The sequence below is a fragment of the Haliotis rufescens genome, unplaced genomic scaffold (genome assembly GCF_023055435.1).
Source record: "Haliotis rufescens isolate VD_foot unplaced genomic scaffold, xgHalRufe1.0.p SCAF_160, whole genome shotgun sequence".
Classification (NCBI taxonomy): Eukaryota; Metazoa; Mollusca; class Gastropoda; order Lepetellida; family Haliotidae; genus Haliotis; species Haliotis rufescens.
Genome location: NW_025963847.1, coordinates 52,501 through 75,929, shown reverse-complemented (window position 1 = coordinate 75,929; position 23,429 = coordinate 52,501). Strand labels below are relative to the sequence as shown.

Below are 23,429 nucleotides of genomic sequence, written 5' to 3'. Positions count from 1 at the left end.
CTTGTCTGTCAGGAGCGACTGAATATAGTTTCCCGGATTTGATCCCTCATATTCAAATAGCAAATTATTGTTCTGCTCCATACATGCCACTCACGCACTCACGCACTCACGCACTCACGCAATCACTCACTCACTCAATAAGGACTTAGGAATATTGTACACTTCGACGGAAATAATGGACGAAGCGCACGTAAAATAAGAAGTAAGTACTGAGAAGAAAGTACTAATCAGTGTTAAATGCAGACACGAATAAGCTGAAACGTCGTCTTTGAATTAATAAAATTCAGCCAAAGAAAGACATAGCCGATCATGTAAAAAAAATATTTATTGGCAAATGCACCTTACTACAGACACGAGAGCGAGAAAACATAGGCAGCAATTTTATTTCCATCGCTGTATCAGCTTAATGTTGGAGGAAATCCTGAGGTGATTAATTTCATAGTCGTTTACTACCACGAAGAAGCCAACGAACAAGGGTCTGATGCTGACATGAGTTATTAATACATACAGTACTGACATCACTACAGACACATGCTTTATGAATGCATGCAGTACTGATATCACAGCATTGATATGAGCTATAGATACATGCAGTACTGATCTCACGACAGGAACATGAGCAATACATACATGCAGTATTGATATCACTTCAGGCATATGAGCAATACATACATGCAGTACTGATATCACTACAGGGACATGTGCAATGCATGCATGCAGTACTGATTTCACAACATACACATGCGCAATACATACATGCAGTATTGACATCACTACAGCAACATGAGCAATGCATGCATGCAGTACTGATATCACTACAGGTACATGAGCAATACATACATGCAGTACTGATATCACTACAGGTACATGAGCAATACATGCATGCAGTACTGATATCACTACAGGTACATGAGCAATACATACATGCAGTACTGATATCACTACAGGCATATGAGCAATACATACATGCAGTACTGATATCACTGCATGAACATGAGCTAAACAAACATGCAGTATTGATATCACTACAGGCATATGAGCAATACATACATGCAGTACTGATATCATTACAGGCATATGAGCAATACATACATGCAGTACTGATATCACTACAGGTACATGAATAAATACATACATGCAGTACTGATATCACTACAGACACATGAGCAATACATGCATGCAGTACTGATATCAGCACAGGCACATGAGCAATACATACATGCAGTACTGATTTCACAACATACACATGCGCAATACATACATTCAGTACTGATATCACTACAGCAACAAGCAATGCATGCATGCAGCACTGATATCACTACAGGCGCATGCGCAATACATACATGCAGTACTGATATCACAACGGCGACATGAGCAATACATACATGCAGTACTGATTTCACTACAGGGGCATGTGCAATGCATGCATGCAGTACTGATTTCACAACATACACATGAGCAATACATACATGCAGTACTGATATCACCACAGGGACATGTGCAATGCATGCATGCAGTACTGATTTCACTACAGGCGCATGCGCAATACATACATGCAGTACTGATATCACTACGGCGACATGAGCAATACATACATGCAGTACTGATATCACTACAGGGACATGTGCAATGCATGCATGCAGTACTGATTTCACAACATACACATAAGCAATACATGCATGCAGTACTGATATCACCACAGGCACATGTCCACTTATTTTAGTTCATAATAACCGTAGTTCGTTATAAGCATATATACAGCGCATATGCAACAAATAAACCGGACCAAAACTATACAGTTCGGTATATCTATCAGTTTGTCATAAGCGAGTTAATTATAACCGTAGTTTACTGTACAATGGAAGATAGCTTGACATGGTCAAAATCTATACCCCAGAGAAGTGACTGTTTACACATTTTTGTGTTTACTGAATACGTGTTTACTGAACACATTTGAGTCACTCCTTGCATTTGTCTCTACTCTATTACATGTAATTGTCACAGAGCAGAACAGGAGATAGATAGATATATTTGTAGGTCTGTAGCAGTGATCGTCTGTGGGCCTGTAGCAGTGTTCAACTGTAGGTCTGTAACAGTGATCGTCTGTAAATCTGTAGCAGTGTTAATATGTGGGTCTGAAGCAGTGGTAATATGTGGGTCTGAAGCAGTGTTAATATGTGGGTCTGAAGCAGTGTTAATATGTGGGTCTGCAGCAGTGTTCAACTGTGGGTTTGTAGCAGTGTTCTTTTGTAGGTCTGTAACAGTGATCGTCTGTAGGTCTGTAGCAGTGATCATCTGTGGGCCTGTAACAGTGATCGTCTTTAGCTCTGTAGCAGTGATCGTCTGTTGGTCTGTAGAAGTGTTCAACTGTGGGTTTGCAGCAGTGTTCATCTGTGGGTCTGAAGCAGTGATCGTCTGTTGGTCTGTAGAAGTGTTCAACTGTGGGTTTGCAGCAGTGTTCATCTGTGGGTCTGAAGCAGTGATCGTCTGTTGGTCTGTAGAAGTGTTCAACTGTGGGTTGCAGCAGTGTTCATCTGTGGGTCTGAAGCAGTGATCGTCTGTGGGCCTGTAGCAGTGTTCAACTGTAGGTCTGTAACAGTGATCGTCTGTAAATCTGTAGCAGTGTTAATATGTGGGTCTGAAGCAGTGGTAATATGTGGGTCTGAAGCAGTGTTAATATGTGGGTCTGAAGCAGTGTTAATATGTGGGTCTGCAGCAGTGTTCAACTGTGGGTTTGTAGCAGTGTTCTTTTGTAGGTCTGTAACAGTGATCGTCTGTAGGTCTGTAGCAGTGATCATCTGTGGGCCTGTAACAGTGATCGTCTTTAGCTCTGTAGCAGTGATCGTCTGTTGGTCTGTAGAAGTGTTCAACTGTGGGTTTGCAGCAGTGTTCATCTGTGGGTCTGAAGCAGTGATCGTCTGTTGGTCTGTAGAAGTGTTCAACTGTGGGTTTGCAGCAGTGTTCATCTGTGGGTCTGAAGCAGTGATCGTCTGTTGGTCTGTAGAAGTGTTCAACTGTGGGTTGCAGCAGTGTTCATCTGTGGGTCTGAAGCAGTGATCGTCTGTTGGCCTGTAGCAGTGTTCAACTGTTGGTCTGTAGCAGTGTTCATCTGTGGGTCTGAAGCAGTGATCGTCTGTTGGTCTGTAGAAGTGTTCAACTGTGGGTTTGCAGCAGTGTTCATCTGTGGGTCTGAAGCAGTGATCGTCTGTTGGTCTGTAGAAGTGTTCAACTGTGGGTTTGCAGCAGTGTTCATCTGTGGGTCTGAAGCAGTGATCGTCTGTTGGTCTGTAGCAGTGTTCAACTGTTGGTCTGTAGCAGTGTTCATCTGTGGGTCTGAAGCAGTGATCGTCTGTTGGTCTGTAGCAGTGTTCAACTGTTGGTCTGTAGCAGTGTTCATCTGTGGGTCTGAAGCAGTGATCGTCTGTTGGTCTGTAGAAGTGTTCAACTGTGGGTTTGCAGCAGTGTTCATCTGTGGGTCTGAAGCAGTGATCGTCTGTTGGTCTGTAGAAGTGTTCAACTGTGGGTTTGCAGCAGTGTTCATCTGTGGGTCTGAAGCAGTGATCGTCTGTAGGTCTGTAGCAGTGTTAATATGTGGGTATGTAGCAGTGTTCAACTGTTGGTCTGTAGCAGTGATCTTCTGTAGCAGTGTTCAACTGTAGGTCTGTAGCAGTGATCGTCTGTTGGTCTGTAGCAGTGTTAATCTGTGGGCCTGTAGCTGTGTTCATCTGTGGGTCTGTACCAACAGTTCACTTGGCACTGCGAATACGGGTGTGGGCAATCATCGATCCATGTGTCATAGAAACAGTCGAGGTAGTTGACGTTTCATTCCTTGTTATCTTGTTATCAATGCAATACTAGAACCCCAGCCTGCCGGAAACAACGATAAGACTTGTCTATGGTGGTTTCCTATGCGTCACGCGTGTAGTCCTGGATGTATGCATACCAAAGACTCCCGGCTAGTACAGGCCGTTTTGTTTACAATTGGAAAGGACACGTTTTGCAAGATTACGTAAGTGCTACTGATGCAATGGCTGGAATCACCCGGGAGAGGCAACGTAAAAAAATATGTCATTATGTGAAGTAGTGTCAATTCATCGCTGGTAAGAAGATGAAGAAACAACCAGACATGCTGACACTGACACACCTCAGCACTATGACGTAGCAGGTACATGGATGCTACAATAACAACTCCAAAGTGTGAAATAATCACATCTGAGGGAAGGGATTTTAGGGTTTAATGTTTGCGCCGCTTTGACCGGCATATCAGTTGCATCGCAGCACGAAACCGTAATCCTTACGGAAAGGGTACCAACTATCGTAGGAATAGTGCTGAGAGGCCAAGAAGTATAATAGAGGACATTCTAGGAATCGAATCAACGATCACCGGATCCTTGCAAGATTAGGTGTCTCAACAATGCACAGCGAGGTTCGACACCATTGACCAGGCTACCTACACCCACTCAAATCTGATATGCGTGAGCATGACATCAATGCATTGGCCAAGTCCATATTCAGTGAGTGAATGTTTGTTTAAAGTCAAAGTCAGAATTGTTCCAGATATTTCATAGCGGCCTGTAAATACTCGAGTCTGGACCAAAGAAACCAGTGGTTGACACGATGAAGTACATTGCTGTCTGTGTGCGATGATCATAAGCCGCAGTTTAAAAATGTCACCGAAATAGACCTCTGATCTAAAGTAGTCTTCAATAAGGATATGTAACAGAGAATCATTTCTATCCAAGTTTGCTGTACGTTTGATGTTGTCGACCGCCTCCGTGGTCTAGTGGTAGAGCGTCCGCCCGGAGCGCGGAAATTCCGGGGATCGATCCCCAACCGCGTCATACCAAAAGACGTTAAAATATGGTACTTGTTGTTACCCTGTCTGGCGCTCGGCATTAAGGGGCTAAAACAAGGACTGGTCGGCTCGGAGTCAGTATACTGTGTCTGAGTGGGGTATTCAAGTTAAACTGCGGCATGGTGTCTCAGTGAGCTAGCACTTTAAATCGGCATCAGTCCGAACTAGCACAAGCAGCCACACACACACGTGCATGCACGTCGCTATATAAGTACAATAATCTTTGACGCGACGTTAAACCCCATATCACCTCACCTCACCCGTGACTGGTACCTTAGATACCTAGAGTCGTTAGAGCCACGCCACGTCTTCAAATTAGCAATGCTGTCATATGACAATGTAATTGTATAAATTATCAGATTACAATCGTTTGCATTTGAACTGATAACTAAGAGGCCGATTTTCATAATTAATTCAGTTTGAGCTATAAACGCGCCGGGATATGGCGGTATGTTGATTTCAGATTAAAGATGTAATACCATTACTCAAGTGCCTGTCGAGGTGTGATATAGGTAACGGAATAAGCCAAGTACATCCGAGTTGGCGATCATCAAAGAACTGCTGGAAGACTGACATCGGTCTCACTCGTGGGATACGTTAGTGTTATGGAGACGTCCGCCAAGTTCTTCCTGGTCTAGACACCAATCTCCGTCTGAAAGACGCTGTAATTACAACAACACGTGCCCACCTTGACACAACACAGACGTCCTCAAAGCAGACGTAATCATGAACGATGATGTAGAGAAAGTCCTTCCCCCACCTTCATAGATACACGGGAGGGACAGAGAAGAAATAGACACAGATTTTACACTTTTCGGCTGCGTTGCTAATTGCGGATGAGCACAAAGATCTGTTATTTTCATATCAAAGGAGATTCTACAGGAGCGTTCTGAATGGAACACTTGCTGCGGTGCTCTGCCTTGTCTACCATGTTCTATTGACCGTGGGGCTTTCAGTTCTCGAAATACGTGACGTCTTTACAAGCTTCCGAGTCATGGTCTTCTTTCGTAATTTTAGCTGTATAATTCTTCAGAGCCTTGAGAGGACAAGAGACGTGCTGTTCTGTCTCTGGGTGTTTTTCTCAATCTTAGGAGAAAAGCCTAGTTATTCATAGAACGTTACCAGACAATCAGAAGTCCAGGCGTATGCTGCTTTGATCAGGAATGCACTATAAAATAAATACCTGAAGATCCTTGGGAATATCTGGTCCGTGAGACCATTGGTCTTGTTTTACGAATGCATTGAAGGTCGGAGATAATTGAGTTCTGTTTTATCAAACATCATTCCTGAGGATATGATTGATTTCTCAAACATGATTTGACAAAGCATAACGTTCCATTTGTGTTCGTTAACCTGTAGTTTGCTTTAATCGCACTTTCCACTATTCGACATTACCTTTTATTTATATTTTAACATGAGACCTCGTTTCTACCATTTTTCATCACCAGACTTGGTCTATCAGCAGCATACTTACACTTGGTCTGTCTGCAGCATACTTACACTTGGTCTGTCAGCAGCCGCGTCATACCAAGACAAGGGCTGGTCGGCTCGGAGTCAGTGTGGTAGATAAATATTATTGTATTATAAAGTCATGTACGTATTAGTTTTAAGTCGTATTTTTATACTAACAATTGCTTTAAGAATTGCAGGTATATCATTTCCTATTTTAACACTAAAGAATGTTTTGTTTCTATCAACATGTTTGGTAATTTTGAACAGATTATACTTCTAAGGACACTGAAGGTTTAAGGGCATTAATCTCACTAATGGCAAATCTACCCTAAGTGTAAATAATACTTCAGCCAGGTTTTATTTAATTTCAAAGTATAGAATTTAACTAAAAAACTATCAAATAACTCATCTAATTCATTCAAGTATTGGGGTCACTGGCGACCCAGTCGTCTAAGGCGCCGCAATTCGCTGTGCAGAGTTGCGTCCCTTGGGCACGCCAGAAACCTATGATTGTGGGTTCGAATCCCAGTCCGCCCCAAATATGTTTCTAGGTTTGTCAGCACCATACCCGTGCTCGTGGGTTTCACCGAAGTGGTAAACGTCTAAGACTTGGATTACTTCGGGCTTTCCCGCCCACATTAAGCTGACACGCCGCGATGTAACTGGAATACTGTTAAAAGCGGCGTGAAACACAACTCACTCACTCACTCACTCACTCATTCAAGTATTTCTCTTTCTCATGTATAAGAGGAAGAATAGTGTATATGTAAAGGCAAGTTTGGTTGTTTTTTTGCCTAAGCTGTTTTGATGTGTTACATTCTCTTGTCATGATGGTAGATATATTTATTTGTAGTTAATTTATGTTGTATCTTATTTACACAGAGTTTAGGTACGCTTGGTAGGTCTGGCTAGGTCTGCTCCCTTGTGCCATACACCAGGAAGGAAGGATTTTATATTCTAGTATATGTTCATGTGGTACTGGCTATCACATCTATTTCATTTGATATGCGTATTGCCTTAACATGTCTGTAATATATATATTTGGTTTGTATGTTTGTGATCGCCCCTTATTAATTGTGTCATATCATCTTTTGTTTGTATTTCATCTAATTTATGGCTTGAACAGTTTGGAAGCCTCAAGTATATGACCCTGTATTTACTGAATGATATATTGTTTCAGGGTGTGTTGTTAGACACTTGTTAGACATTCTCACCTCGTAAGCAGTGTCTTGGAACATTGTTCATCTCCATGCACTAATTCGGTCACTGTGTCTGAGTAGGGTATTCATGTTAAACTGCGGCATGGTATTTCAGTGGGATAGCACTATAAATCGGCATTTGTCAGGGCTAGTACAAGCAGCCACACACACACACACACACACACACACACACACACACACACACACACGTCATGCACGTCGCTATATAAGTGCAATTATCTTGGAGGCACGGTTAAACTCCATTTCACCTCACCTCATACCATGAATTGGTCTGTCAACATCATGCTCAGACTTGGTCTGTCCGCAGGATGCTTAGACTTGGTCTGTATACAGGATGCTTAGACTTGGTCTGTCAGCAGGATGCTTAGACTTGGTCTGTATGCAGGATGCCTAGACTTGGTCTGTATGCAGGATGCTTAGACTTGGTCTGTTAGCAGGATGCTTAGACTTGGTCTGTATGCGGGATGCTTGGACTTGGTCTGTCAACAGGATGCTTAGACTTGGTGTGTCCGCGGGATGCTTAGACTTGGTCTGTCAACAGGATGCTTAGACTTGGTGTGTCCGCGGGATGCTTAGACTTGGTCTGTCAACAGGATCCCTAGACTTGGTCTGTCAGCAGGATCCCTAGACTTGGTCTGTTAGCAGGATGCTTAGACTTGGTCTGTATGCGGGATGCTTAGACTTGGTGTGTCCGCAGGATGCTAAGACTTGGTCTGTCAGCAGGGTGCTAAGACTTGGTCTGTCAGCAGGATGCTTAGACTTGGTCTGTCAGCAGGATGCTTAGACTTGGTCTGTATGCGGGATGCTTAGACTTGGTGTGTCCGCAGGATGCTTAGACTTGGTCTGTCAGCAGGATGCTTAGACTTGGTCTGGATGCAGGATGCTTAGACTTGGTCTGTCAGCAGGATGCTTAGACTTGGTCTGTATGCAGGATGCTTAGACTTGGTCTGTCAGCAGGATGCTTAGACTTGGTCTGTATGCAGGATGCTTAGATTTGGTCTGTATGCAGGATGATTAGATTTCGTCTGTGAGCAGGGTGCTCAGACTTGGTCAGTCAGCAGGATGCTTAGACTTGGTCAGTCCGCAGGATGCTAAGACTTGGTCAGTCCGCAGGGTGCTTTGACTTGGTCTGTCAGCAGGATGCTTAGACTACGTTTGTCCGCAGGATGCTTAGACTTGGTCAGTCCGTAGCATAATTAGACTTGTTCTGTCAGCTGCATGCTTAGAATTAATCAGTCAGCATCCTTCCAGGCAAAAATCTTGACAATAACCGCTTTAAAAGAACCGTTGCTCGCTCACGTATACCTATTTTCAAGTACTAATTGGTCTGTCAACCTCAGCTGTACTAAGGAAGAAAGGACGCAGACAACTGATCAATAGCATGATAAGACAGTCGAAACGATTTAAATGGTAAACATACATTTAATGAACGGGATGACGCAAGGCGACTAACAGCTTCGCGTCTGATTACAGCGTAGGATACAGTGCATTATCCAGAACCACCTCCCCATGGGACACTGTCTTGTTCAGCCTCCCTGTCATCCTTGCCGTGAAACTCTAAGTCCAGGGTGCCAGGTTCCCCGCGGATCGTAAAGTGTGTGAGGGGAGGGGTTTAGTTTTAGGCTGGTTTATATATATGGTATACCAGTAATACCATCCTAACAACTAACACTGGGAGTAACATGCAACGGTTCGCAGGTCGTGCGTGTTTTAGTCTACCAACACAGTGCTGAGAGCCCATGCGTCGTAAGAGAGCCATGGGTATGGATGTCGCTCTTTTAGCAATATTCTGGCAATATCATGACGGATGACAACATACTGGAACCGTTTACAACTCTTTGAAGTATTGAAACATAAGCTTCTATTTTTCACAGGATGAAAGCGCTGTCATGTATGACAAAGACAATATTTTCAATCACATGTCGTTTCATTTAGCCTTCAACATATTTGGAGAATCTAGACGAAAGCAAACCCCGCAGATTCCATCCATTGATAGGATGGCATGCTTCAGATTAGGTTAAAGGACCTAGAGATTTCTCACACTTATTGCCTCTCTACTCCAAATCTAATTTGTCCATTTAATCTGTATTGATATTTTAACGCAGTCGATTCGTTTGACAAATTTAGTGCCTCTTTATGGCTATTCCCGTATGCTTCGACCTTAAACTGTGCCGAGTGTCATCGATTCGTGGGTAGAGTGTAATCAAATGGTGCGTTGCTGTCTACGTCATTGAATTATGCATAAACTAAGTTGACAGTTACAAGAAGCCTGGCGCATTTGGACGTCGTTTTGGATGTCGAATAAAACTTTTCAAGACGAATTGTGTTTTTGTTTTTGTCCTCTCTCGGAACAGTTTGCGAGCTTGAGGGTCCGTCCATTCCTATAACCGAGTCATAAAAAACATTTGGTCGATGCATCGCATGTTAAAGAGATGCTTAGGTGAATCAAACGGAAAGAAATTAGGATTTCTGACCAACTGGAGTTTAGTTAAATATTTTTTCCCGAAAATAGAAAGTTAAATATCTTTTTTGTAAATTGTGCCTTTGCCCCTCAGTCAGAGGCTGCATAATCGAGTACATGGGTGAGTGTGGAAGGCGACACGGAGGGCAAAGAAATGGTTTCGAATAATAAAGTCCATGTCTTTAGTGTGACAAGCTGACACCTTTACCACTGGCCTACCTACAACAGTATATGCTGCATAGTGTCGTTGGTTACATACACATATTGATCTGATGCATCGTGTCAAATCGCAGAGCTCTCGTTTATTCACCGTAGCTATATTAATCCGGGCCATAAATGACATTCTCAACACACTTAGATTCAATGAACAATGAATAAAGAAGAGTATATCGACCCAGTGCTTTTCAATTGGAAACGTGATATATGCCATGTGACATGAATTAAAGCAAAGGTCGGTCTGTATGCATCATGATGATTCTAATTCAAACTTTGTCGGCATTGTCCAAGTGCGAACAAAAACTATCTGTGATCAGCAAAAAATGTTTAAAAATAACACAAGAGGAAATAGGAGAGTGATATCCCGTAGGATTAATGGGTTTTTTTAAAGACATTAAGGGAATCGTTAAAAACATTTTTTGGCACTGGTGGGATATAGCTCATGACTGTAAACGTCAAGGAGGTTCTCGTATCAAGTGACCCGGATGGGCCCTGTGAGAGAACTGTGTTCAAAGGATTGTTCACTGTAGAGTCATGCGATGCACATAATATACTCTGCAAAAAAAGAAACGCATAAGTGGTAAAATCGTTAAAAGTAAAATTGGTGACGATTGTGTGCAACGCACAGGTCACACGGATATGAGGGAGTGAGTAAATATGGTTTTACGCCGCTTTAAGCAATATTCAAGCAATATCACGGCGGGGGACACCAGAATTGGGCTTTACAAACTGTACCCGTGTCGGGAATCGAACCCGGGTCTTCGGCGTGAAGAGCGAACGCTTTAACAACTAGGCTACCCGACCGCCCCTCTGGGATTTGAAAGCGTAATCAGTCGCTCCTGACAGACAAGTAAAGCACGAAACAGCCATTCCACCACACAGGTGTCAGTAAACTCTGCTCTGCATCTTAAATCTGCACCTGATGCACTTGTACATTTCAAGAATGGAGATAACGTCTTCTATCCAGGAATCATTTTGGTGGCACGTGTGTACAACGAACAGGTCACACGTCCGGTGAAGTTAAGCACGTCGGTCGCGGAGAGTAGGTGGATGGGTGGCCGTGTTCAGCAGCTTGACTTAGATTGCAGATTCTGGGGCTTCGGTCCCGCTAATCGGTCCTCAGGCAAGTTCGAAATATGAAATGATAATGTGACTGTTAACCTTCAAACACCTCACATGTAGCTTTGACTGTATACTCCACAGGGAGCTGAGGCTGAAACTCGAGTGCACACTGATACATTGGCCGGGGAATAATCTTCCAGCGTACATTACTTGTGGAGTTACGCTTTACAATGGGATAAAATCCATAAACGATTGTAAATAGAAAACCCCATAGTCTTGGTTTTATTTGATTATTTCCTTTAAAACATCAAACAGGATTATTATATCAATCTTTGTATACGGTATGTGTTACTTACTATGCTCTCATTAGTTGTCAATTCGTATATACCTGACATAGTGATGCCGACACCCATACAAAATTAATATTGAAGATGAATTGTTCATTTGGAAAGTGTGTGGAAAGAAATAGGCATTGCAGAAAGTTTTGAAAAAATCGCAAAAACATAACCACGTGAGAGCCTGGCGCCGAAAAATACAAACACGACATGCACGTGCAACATCAAGTATTACAAAAACATTGGGTTCTCATTTGCAGGCCATCACAGCCAGTGAACAGCAAAAACATGCCACGACTGACGGAAGCCCAACACAGCAACGCCATTGGCCGACTGCAAACAGGAGAGTCATCCTTAGCTGTAGCCAGATTTTTCCACGTAGCACCAAGCACCATTACAAGGCTGTGGAACCGTCATCAGACACACGGGACAACACGTGACCTTTGCAGATCCGGTCGACCACGTATACCTACTAGAGCATTGGACAGATTCATGTGGCTACTTCCCTTTACGTGAAGGAACCACCACGGCCACCTCTAAAACAACGGCAATACCCGGATTCCGAAGGATATGATCCCTGCCTGCGAGAAACCGTTTACGCGCTGAAGGTATTCGCGCTGGACGTCAATTTCGAGGTGTCATTTTGACGAACCTGCACCTTGGGCTGCGACGTCAATAGTGTTAAGGTCACAGAGTATGGCCACAATTGCGATGAAGACATGTTTGGTTTAGGGACGAGTCGCGGTTTTTTTCACCGCCTTGCGGATGGTATACGTCGTGTTTACAGGCGTCGCGGTGAACGTTATGCACGAGACTGCATACAGGAAGTGGACAGATATGGTGGTGGTTGTGTGATGATGTGGGAAGCCATCTCCTTCACTGGTGGAACAGACTTGGTGCAAGCTCTGGGGAATTAAACGAAACAACCTTACACGGATGAGATTCCGTCACATTATGCAACTAGCGAACGCCATTTGACAACAAGACAACGCCCGACATAATACAAGGCTGACAACAGCCTTTTTTCAGGAATCACATCCAGGTGCTGCCATGGCCCTCCAGGTCTCCAGATGTATACCCAATCGAACATTAAGGGCATAGACTGGATCACGACAGCGTGCACATCAGCAACAACCACAGAACCTCCGACAGTGGCGCAAGCACTGCAGGAAGGGCTGGTGAACATTCCCCAGGCCACAATTCGGGATTTAATGGCTTCCATGGGACGACGATGCCAGTCAGTTTTTATACTCTGACTGGCCATACATGATAATGAGTACATATGACCTTCACCTTCACAATCTACAGTACTGTTTAATGCGTGACATGTGGAACCTGGGTCAGTGACAATGATGTGTGCCAATTTTGGACAATCGATTACCATCTGTTGATTATTCATATGATATATAAAATAAACATATAAATTCAGGATTGCGTTTCTTTTTTGGCAGAGAGAACTGTGTAATAATGATTGCATTCTGAAACAACGCCAGTGCACATGTCTGCTAGATCGTCTGAGAGAACTGTGTAGTAATGATTGCATTCTGAAACAACGCCAGTGCACATGTCTGTAAGATCGTCTGAGAGAACTGTGTAGTAATGATTGCATTCTGAAACAACGCCAGTGCACATGTCTGTTAGATCGTCTGAGAGAACTGTGTAGTAATGATTGCATTCTGAAACAACGCCAGTGCACATGTCTGTTAGATCGTCTGAGAGAACTGTGTAGTAATGATTGCATTCTGAAACAACGCCAGTGCACATGTCTGTTAGATCGTCTGAGAGAACTGTGTAGTAATGATTGCATTATGAAACAACGCCAGTGCACGTGTCTGTTAGATCGTCTGAGAGAACTGTGTAGTAATGATTGCATTCTGAAACAACGCCAGTGCACATGTCTGTTAGATCGTCTGAGAGAACTGTGTAATAATGATTGCATTCTGAAACAACGCCAGTGCACATGTCTGTTAGATCGTCTGAGAGAACTGTGTAGTAATGATTGCATTCTGAAACAACGCCAGTGCACATGTCTGTTAGATCGTCTGAGAGAACTGTGTAGTAATGATTGCATTCTGAAACAACGCCAGTGCACATGTCTGTTAGATCGTCTGAGAGAACTGTGTAGTAATGATTGCATTCTGAAACAACGCCAGTGCACATGTCTGTTAGATCGTCTGAGAGAACTGTGTAGTAATGATTGCATTCTGAAACAACGCCAGTGCACATGTCTGTTAGATCGTCTGAGAGAACTGTGTAGTAATGATTGCATTCTGAAACAACGCCAGTGCACATGTCTGTTAGATCGTCTGAGAGAACTGTAAAGTGTTATGATTGTATTCTGAAACAACGCCAGTGCACATGTCTGTTAGATCATGTGAGAAAACTGTGTAATAATGATTGCATTCTGAAACAACGCCAGTGCACATGTCTGTTAGATCGTCTGAGAGAACTGTGTAATAATGATTGCATTCTGAAACAACGCCAGTGCAAATGTCTGTTAGATCGTCTGAGAAAACTGTGAAGTTATGATTGCATTCTGAAACAACGCCAGTGCACGTGTCTGTTAGATCCTGTGAGGGAGCTGTGCATTGTTTTCACACGCACACGCACCCGCACACGCACACGCACACGCACACGCACACGCACACACACACGCACACGCACACGTACCCGCACACACACACGTACCCGCACCCGCACACACACACGCACTAGCACACGCAATAGCACCCGCACATGCACACGCACAGACACAGACACAGACACAGACACAGACACACGCACACGTACACGTACACACACACGCACACGCACGCATTACGTAAGAGGTACGTCTGTAAGCACAACTGCACCCTCAGCTTCCGTCAGTTGTTGATGATGCTCTAAGGATTCAGAATAAAATAAAACATTTTTTTATTAAGTAAACAAACATTTATTGTGATACATTCACAACCGTTAAATCCTGTGCCTGCTCGAATCAACACAACTGGTGTCACATAAAGATGACATAAAAGGCTAATTCGGAAAGGAATAATTAAGTGTATAGAAGAATCGATTTTACACAAATGAGAGTATAGAAACATGGATTGAAAAGTATAAAGAATGAAATTTTCAAAAAATGTAAAAAGTCGAATACATCTACTTAACCCCTAAACGTTGGATGGGGAAACATTGCAAAACCAAAATGATCAGTACCGTACATCAACATGTTCAACAATGAACGACAGAACATCATAATCCTACACAGCACTGATACAGCGTGAAGATCCGTGGTGGAATAGGTCTTCAGCAACCCATGCTAGTCAGAAGAGGCGACTATGCTTGTCGTAAGAGGCGACTAACAGGATTGGATGGTCAGACTCGCTGAGCTGGTTGATGCATATCATCGCATCCCAGTTGTGTAGATCGATGTTCATGATGTCAATGACTGGTCCAGACTCGATTATTTACAGACCGCCGTCATATAGCCTGAATATTGCTGGGTGCGGCGTTAAACAACAAGCAAACAATCAAATCATTCTCGGATCGGTAATATGAATGTGTTATGAACACCATGTACTCCACGGTAACATACAAAAGGGAAGGTACACATGCTAACATACAGAGCTGTAGTAGCCCTAAAGAACACGGATTTGAGAAAAGCTCTAAGTCAACCAATTGTTGTCATTGTAATACGGGGTAAGGAAAACATTGTAGCTTGAACACAAATTTCTAGCTTTCATCAATTGACATTCGAATGCATCTCAACGTGCATTTTCACATTCCAGTGATTGCATAACTGACACATCGACATTCTCAACGCAACACGTCAGTACATCATCTATTTGATGTCACATTATTTATATACATAAAGCACGATTGTCGTAACACATATACTGTAACAGATACGGGCAATTGTTACTTAGTTACTTATAAAAGTTTGATTTTACATCAATTTGAAAAGCATTTAGTCGTATATATGTATCAACATGTTAGGTTTCTGCAGGGCCCAACGTACAAAGCATTTGGTCGTATACATGTATGAACACGTTAGGTTTCTGCAGGGCCCAACGTAACAAAGCATTTGGTCGTATACATGTATGAACACGTTAGGTTTCTGCAGGGCCCAACGTACAAAGCATGTACACGTATACATGTATCAACACGTTAGGTTTCTGCAGGGCCCAACGTAACAAAGCATGTACACGTATACATGTATCAACACGTTAGGTTTCTGCAGGGCCCAACGTAACAAAGCATTAAGCCGTGTGCATGTATCAACACGTTAGGTTTCTGCAGGGCCCAACGTAACAAAGCATTAAGCCGTGTGCATGTATCAACACGTTAGGTTTCTGCAGGGCCCAACGTAACAAAGCATGTACACGTATACATGTATCAACACGTTAGGTTTCTGCAGGGCCCAACGTAACAAAGCATTTAGTCGTATACATGTATCAACACGTTAGGTTTCTGCAGGGCCCAACGTAACAAAGCATTTAGTCGTTTAGTGAAGCCCAAGATTACGTGAGTAGTGCTGACAAACCATGGGTCGTAATCAGGGCGAATCTGAAATCAGATCTTGGGCGACTAAGTATCGGGACACAACACTATGCAACACCTGCATATTGGTATTCCCAAGTCGTGAAAGAACATACCAGAATGACCAAAATGTGTTGAGGTGTGTCCTCCTCTGGTGATGTATGGGTTATTTGTGGTATAGATGGTTTACCTTTGTGTCAGCGTTCAGCTGCCTTAAGCTAGAAGTCGCTGACGGACGGATAGCATATGTTGTTTGAAGGACATGAGATATAATCTTCAGGAAGGTATTTAGGAAATGTCGAATTTATCAAATGAAAACTTAAAACAATAATTATCAGAAACTTTTCCTCAACTGACAAAAATGAGCATATCAACTACACGAAGGAGTTTAAAGCAACTATGTTTCGATGGATTTATAGACAATAAACTTCTCACATTTCATATCCAGATAACCCCAGGGCTCTATGTCATGCATCTGAAATTCTATCTGATCGTATCCAAGTCCTTTGAGAGCAAAATATTGAATTCTGTTAGAATCGCACAAGTATGACTAGCGCTAGTGACGTCATGTTAACTGCTCCTAAGGACTGTTCACGGGGAAACGTTTTCTCATTGCATTACCAGGATTCTATCGGAAAAAGCAACGGGCACAAATGAGAAGTCAATTAGACCAGAACCAGACTTTCTAGAGGTGTCGTGTCAATTCAATACAAACGGTCCGTCAACAGAAATTGGCCATAACAGCTCTATTTGTCAACATACTGGATAGCTGACAGGCAACGACGCTTAGCCACACTGTTCTGGAGACAATTATGTGATGTATGTCTGTCATTGTGACATTGTCATTGCAGCACCATAAGAACAATCTCTTATAGAATATCTTAGTGTCAACACTGAAGACTTCAGCGAGGAAATAACGGGGTAAAATGCATAGGGGCTACCATACAACACATGCTTGCTGGATATGTACGTATCCACAGTAGGCATATGGAACAACAACAGTGTACATGTTCATAGACGGATCTTGGAATGGAAGAGCCTTGTGCACCCTTATAAATGTCTCATATACCTCTCGCTGAATGTTTCATTCTATATTCTATATTCACATGATACGTACAATGAACAATTGTAACTGGTAAGCCAGCAATAATGATCACGTTTAGTGCATCCGACGAATGAATTCGAAGTCATTCAGGGGACAGTATGATTCCTTCACGGAAGGTGTTCACACAGAGCATATGTCCTAGCCGTGGCCAGGTCATTGATGTACTGACACGAAATACTGTCACTTATCACATCTATCACACACAACACACAACACAATGTGGAACAGATCTCGACAACACATTTAATGACATTCTGTGCTGTTGAAGCTATAGTCATGTTGATCAAGTGGAATCACCACATTAACAAGATCAATAACACTCCATCTTCCTGTGAACCTCATAGACGCCTTGCACTTAGAGAATTATGCAGTGACTACCCTCCGTTTCTGTCAACACCATTTACACTTTCCATTCACATATCGAATTATGCAGTGACTACCTTCCGTTATTGTAAACATCATTTACACTTTCTATTCACATCTGGAATTATGTAGTGTCTATCTTCCTTTTGTGTAAACATCATTTACACTTTCTATTCACATCTGGAATTATGTAGTGTCTATCTTCCTTTTCTGTAAACATCATTTACGCTTTCTATTCACATCTGAAATTATGTAGTGTCTATCTTCCTTTTCTGTAAACATCATTTACACTTTCTATTCACAGCTGGAATTATGTAGTGCCTATCTTCCTTTTCTGTAAACATCATTTACACTTTCCATTCACATGTGAAATTATGCAGTGACTACCTTCCGTTTCTGTCAACATAATTTACACTTTCCATTCACATGTAAATTTATGCAGTGACTACCTTCCGTTTCTGTCAACATCATTTACTCTTCCTATTCACATGTAGAGTATACGGGGTCTACCATCCGTTCTTCCTTTGCAGTCTGTGATTGCCCTCAGACATAAAAACAGAATATTCCAGGTCAGGTTAGTAGTGGGCATTGTTTATCCGTGTTTCCAGACACCGGAGTCTACCCGGAGACCTTTCCTACACATGGAGCTTCGGGACTATGGGTGCAGGACATTCAAATTGCACAAAGGTATTGTATGTTCTGCAAGTTTCCATGATATCATCTGTTGAATATGTTATCATTTTCAACCCAAATGTTGACTTTTAGAATATTGAAAGCCAGCATATCAAATGTTTAATAGGTTGTCAGTAGTTGTGTCGACATTTGAATTATACTCTCAGTCATTATGTCGAATTCTTTTAACCAATTCTATACTGTTGACTAATCTGTAACCTTAATGTTGACTGTTGACTTTCCTACAATTGAAGTTTGTGTTGTGTCCTATCACGTGACATTTTGTAACTGTTGTATTCATGTCATGGAGAGTTTAGAACTGTTGTATTCCATGTCATAGAGAGTTAAGAACTGTTGTATTTCATGTCATAGAGAGTTTAAAAGTGTTGTGTTCCATGTCATAGAGAGTTAAGAACTGTTGTTTTCCATGTCATAGAGAGATAAGAACTGTTGTATTCCATGTCATCTAGAGTTTTAAAATGGTGTATTCCATGTCATAGAGATTTTAAAAGTGTTGTATTCCATGCCATAGAGTTTAAAAGTGTTGTATTCCATGTCATAGAGAGTTTAAAAATGGTGTATTCCATGTCATAGAGAGTTTAAAAGTGTTGTATTCCATGTCATAGAGAGTTTAAAAATGGTGTATTCCATGTCATAGAGAGTTTAAAAGTGTTGTATTCCATGCCATAGAGTTTAAAAGTGTTGTATTCCATGTCATAGAGAGTTTAAAAATGGTGTATTCCATGTCATAGAGTTTAAAAGTGTTGTATTCCATGTCATAGAGAGTTTAAAAGTGTTGTGTTCCATGTCATAGAGAGATAAGAACTGTTGTATTCCATGTCATATAGAGTTAAGAACTGTTGTTTTCCATGTCATAGAGAGATAAGAACTGTTGTATTCCATGTCATATAGAGTTAAAAAATGGTGTATTCCATGTCATAGAGAGTTTAAAAGTGTTGTATTCCATGTCATAGAGAGTTAAGAACTGTTGTTTTCCATGTCATAGAGAGATAAGAACTGTTGTATTCCATGTCATATAGAGTTAAAAAATGGTGTATTCCATGTCATAGAGAGTTTAAAAGTGTTGTATTCCATGTCATAGAGAGTTTAAAAGTGTTGTATTCCATGTCATAGAGAGTTTAAAAGTGTTGTATTCCATGTCATAGAGAGTTAAGAACTGTTGCACTCCATGTTATAAAGAGTTTAAAAGTGCTGTATCCCATGTCATAGAGAGTCTATTTTATTATATCGAGTATTTAATATGAAGTTACAGTATCTACCCTACTTGAACCGTTGAATAACTGAATCGTAATCGATGAATGTGCAGTGTCCTATCATACCGAGGTTTGAATCTGTCCTGGTCTGTGGTATGGAGTATTGAATCGGTTGTATACAATTATATCACATGTTAAATCTGTTTCATCCATCAAACACGTGCTTTGTGTTGAATTTTATCGCAGAACGTGATGAATGTCACGTGTCGATCGAATCACTGTTGTATCTTGAATCTCATCGCACCACATGTTGAATTTGGTATGCCCCATCATATTGACTGCTGTGGTTTCAGCTGATCGATGTCGTACCTTCCCCTGGAGTTGGTCTTGGCGATGCTCTGCTGGTAACTATACAACTGCTTCTCAAGGGCGTAATTTTCAGCTTGGAGGGCCATAATCTCTCTCCTGCAAATACGCCAAGCAAAGGTTCATTTAAAGCTTCGTTTATTCTCTTTGATGGTCAAAAGCCCTATCAGATGTTAATGTCAACATATTAGCTTGTAAGGAGAGGCGAGGGGCACGCAAATCATTGGTATTGTGCACGGATAATTACATCGTGTCTGGTATAACGTTTATGATGTTGAGGAGATTAGCCTACATAGCAAGTGTCTTTGTCTGTGGCACAGGGTTTAGCAGTAAACCTGCGAATGACAGTTCTGCGGTAAATACGCGTTTCTCCAGTTGGAAAAGGTGATAAATAGTTACTAGAATTAAGGTTTATCTTCAGATAAGGAAATGACGCCAGTGTTATGTGATAATCGTTATTAGGCTATAACTGCAACTTGGATAAAGCTACCAATTTATTATTAATTCACACACACGGAGATGACATTTTTATAATAATGGTTAATCTTTCGACGATTATAACCTGCCCTGTTTGTAAAGTTCATCTTTCGTTGCAAGGTCCAAGAAATGCTTCCTATATTGTGCTTAACATGTTGTGCTTAACATATTGTGCTTAAGAAGTTGTGCTTAACAGGTTGTGCTTAACACATTGTACTTATCATATTGTGCTTAAATATTGTGCTTGACATGTTGTGCTTTACACATTGTGTTTAACATATTGTGCTTAACATATTGTTCTTAACATTTTGTGCTTAACAAGTTGTGCTAAACATATTGTGCTTAACAAGTTGTGCGTAACATGTTGTGCTTAACATATTGTGCTTAACAAGTTGTGCTTAACATGTTGTGCTTAACATCGTGTGCTTAGCATATTGTGCTAACCATATTGTACTAAACATATTGTACTTAACATTTTGTGCTTAACATGTTGTGCTTAACATATTGTGCTTAACATGTTGTGCTTAACAAGTTATGCTTAACATGCTGTGCTTTTCACATTGTGTTTAACATATTGTACTTTACATATTTTGCTTAACATATTGTGCTTAACATATTGTGCTAACCATATTGTACTTAACATATTGTACTTAACGTTTTGTGCTTAATATGTTGTGCTTAACATGTGCCTAACATATTTTCGTAAAATCTGGTAAAACAGTGGAAAATGAATGTATATCTAAAACACTCTGGTGTTTTAAAATGATTATTTATATTTATAGATTTATTATAAGATATTAAATCGTGAACAGAAATATAATTATTGTAATAATTCAAGGATTCTCCGACTATACTTTTAAAGGAATATTGTGAATATGTCATATAACACAAAGCTGTGGCAGTGTTTCAGGGCCTCAAGCACTTCTCAGTAGCTATATTTATAAGTCAAAGGAGTCCATGCAAAGCAAATTATGTGTTAATTCTGCAAAGTCTGCTGATGTCGTTCTTCATCAGTCATCAAAGCGTTCAGTAACAGGAGAGTGTTACGTTCCTCACGTGATGGTACAAAATGTTAATATGAGATTGATTGAACCTGGCTATAAAACCCGAGAAGAATAAAGAAATGAAGACACTGCATATTTATGTTGTAGCTTACACCGATAAGATCAGGCGGAACTAAGACCCGTATATTGATGGTCGGCTTTGATTTGTGTCATAAATATTCAATGATTAGAGGTTGTGTTTGCATTTGAGATTTCTGAAGACGACAGACCACGTTTAAGCCGTGTAGGCTCTGCATTCATCAATAGGATCCTTAAAGGGAACATAATACAATCAGTGTTTTTAGTGCCAGTTTGAAAATCCAGGGATAGAAAATACTTGGCACTGATGAAAAATCGAAGTATCCTGACGCCAGCTTTCCAACCATTTGAAGGGCAATTTGTGTGGGGGAGTACGAAAATGTAATTTATATACCAAATTAATGTGTAATTGTCATGAAAGAAGCAAGATATATTTCGTGCTGAAATAGAAAATATATATTCCTTTGATATAGTAACTGATAAATGAAAATGAACCTTACCTCGCTACAATGACACATAAATATACCACTGAAAACACGTCAAAGAAAATCCATTTCATTCATCTTACTATAGTTAATCTGTCATGCCATGACAGATTAACTATAGTGACATAAATGAATCGGACGTTCTTTAACTCTTTTCGATTCGATTCTGCACATGGGTACAATACTCAATACTCACAATACTCACTCATTAACTTCTTTTGAGGAGTATATATTGAGATTTTTTTTATGTAAAATGGCACGTTAATATTCGTAAAGGTCACCGCTCATCTGAGAGTGTTCTTGTCTTAAATATTACCATCTCTCTGGAGGATTTGTGAAAAGGATATAATGTTTTCTTAGGTTAATGTACTAACCTTACATTGACGTAAAGATAGTTTCATATGCTTAATATCATGTGGAACGAAATCCTGGACTTAAGAAGCACAGATGAATAATGACATAATGAGTGAGTGAGTGAGTTGGGTTTAATGCCGTTTTTAACAGTTTTTCAGTTATATCGCGGCGTGTCAGCTTAATGCCAGAAGATAGCCTGAAGTGATGCCGGTTTCAGACGTTTACCACTTCGGTGAAACCCACAAGCACGGGTATGGTGCTGACAGACCTAGAAACATAATCGGGGCGAACCGGGATTCAAACCCACAATCATAGGTTTCTGGCGTGCCCAAGGGACGCAACTCTGCACAGCGAATCGCGGCGCCCTAGACGACTGGGCCACCCGTGCCCCCGAATGATGACATAAACCCATGAGACAGAATACATATTGAATGAGTATGTGTAATACAACACACGATCACTGTGAACGTCATCCACGACTCACCACATCTGCTGCTTGTGTAGGCGTGTGACGTCATCAAGACTATTGTAGTTGGGCAGTACCAGCAGATGGGAGTCGATCCAGTCTATGTGGACCGTCAACTTCCGGTCTTCAGGGTCCAAGAGGGTGCTATCAGGATCTGTGAGCTGTGAAAATAAACAAGACCTCACCACCTTATAGACAGAAAGGGCAGACATATTGTTCTGAACAGCTGATGTCTCAGCGAGTGAATGAGTATGGTTTTACGCCGCTTTTAGCAATATTCCAGCAATGTCACGGCGGGGGACACCAGAAATGGGCTTTACACACTGTAGCAATGTCGGGAATCGAACACGGGTCTTCGGCGTGACGAGCGAACGCTTTAACCACTGGGCTACCCGATCGGCCCCTGATGTCTCAGTCACCTAAACGTCGAAGCTTTAATGCTACTTCTGGTATCTGGCCCATGGAAGGAACACACCCAACAATTATCTGCATAATAATTCCGTTTTGATATGTACCATATGTTCCCGTGTCTTTCCGGGTGAGTAATTGACTTGCCTTTGCGTGTGTTTGTCACGGATGCCACCTGTGAGGGAGGAAACCGTCACCTTTTCGCGAACGCCTGGCATCATTTGTATTGTCATCCATCTAGAAGTCATGTTGATGTCAATCTCGGACGTTTTAAGTGTTCAACTTGTAGTTTTTGTTCCTATGTCACAGTGTGTGAAG

General features: G+C 41.5%; 1 protein-coding gene across 1 annotated transcript in view; it reads right to left on the bottom strand.

Annotated features, from left to right (window-relative positions):
- Window positions 1-16,316: 16,316 nt before the first annotated feature.
- Window positions 16,317-23,429, bottom strand: part of LOC124143268 — a 43,023-nt gene continuing 35,910 nt past the window's right edge. The window contains exons 2-3 of the mRNA XM_046512176.2: window positions 22,722-22,864; window positions 16,317-19,938 (exon numbers count right to left, since the gene is read on the bottom strand). Coding sequence (XP_046368132.1) covers window positions 19,803-19,938; window positions 22,722-22,864 — 279 coding nt within the window. The 3' untranslated portion in view covers window positions 16,317-19,802. The remainder of the gene's footprint in view (window positions 19,939-22,721; window positions 22,865-23,429) is intronic.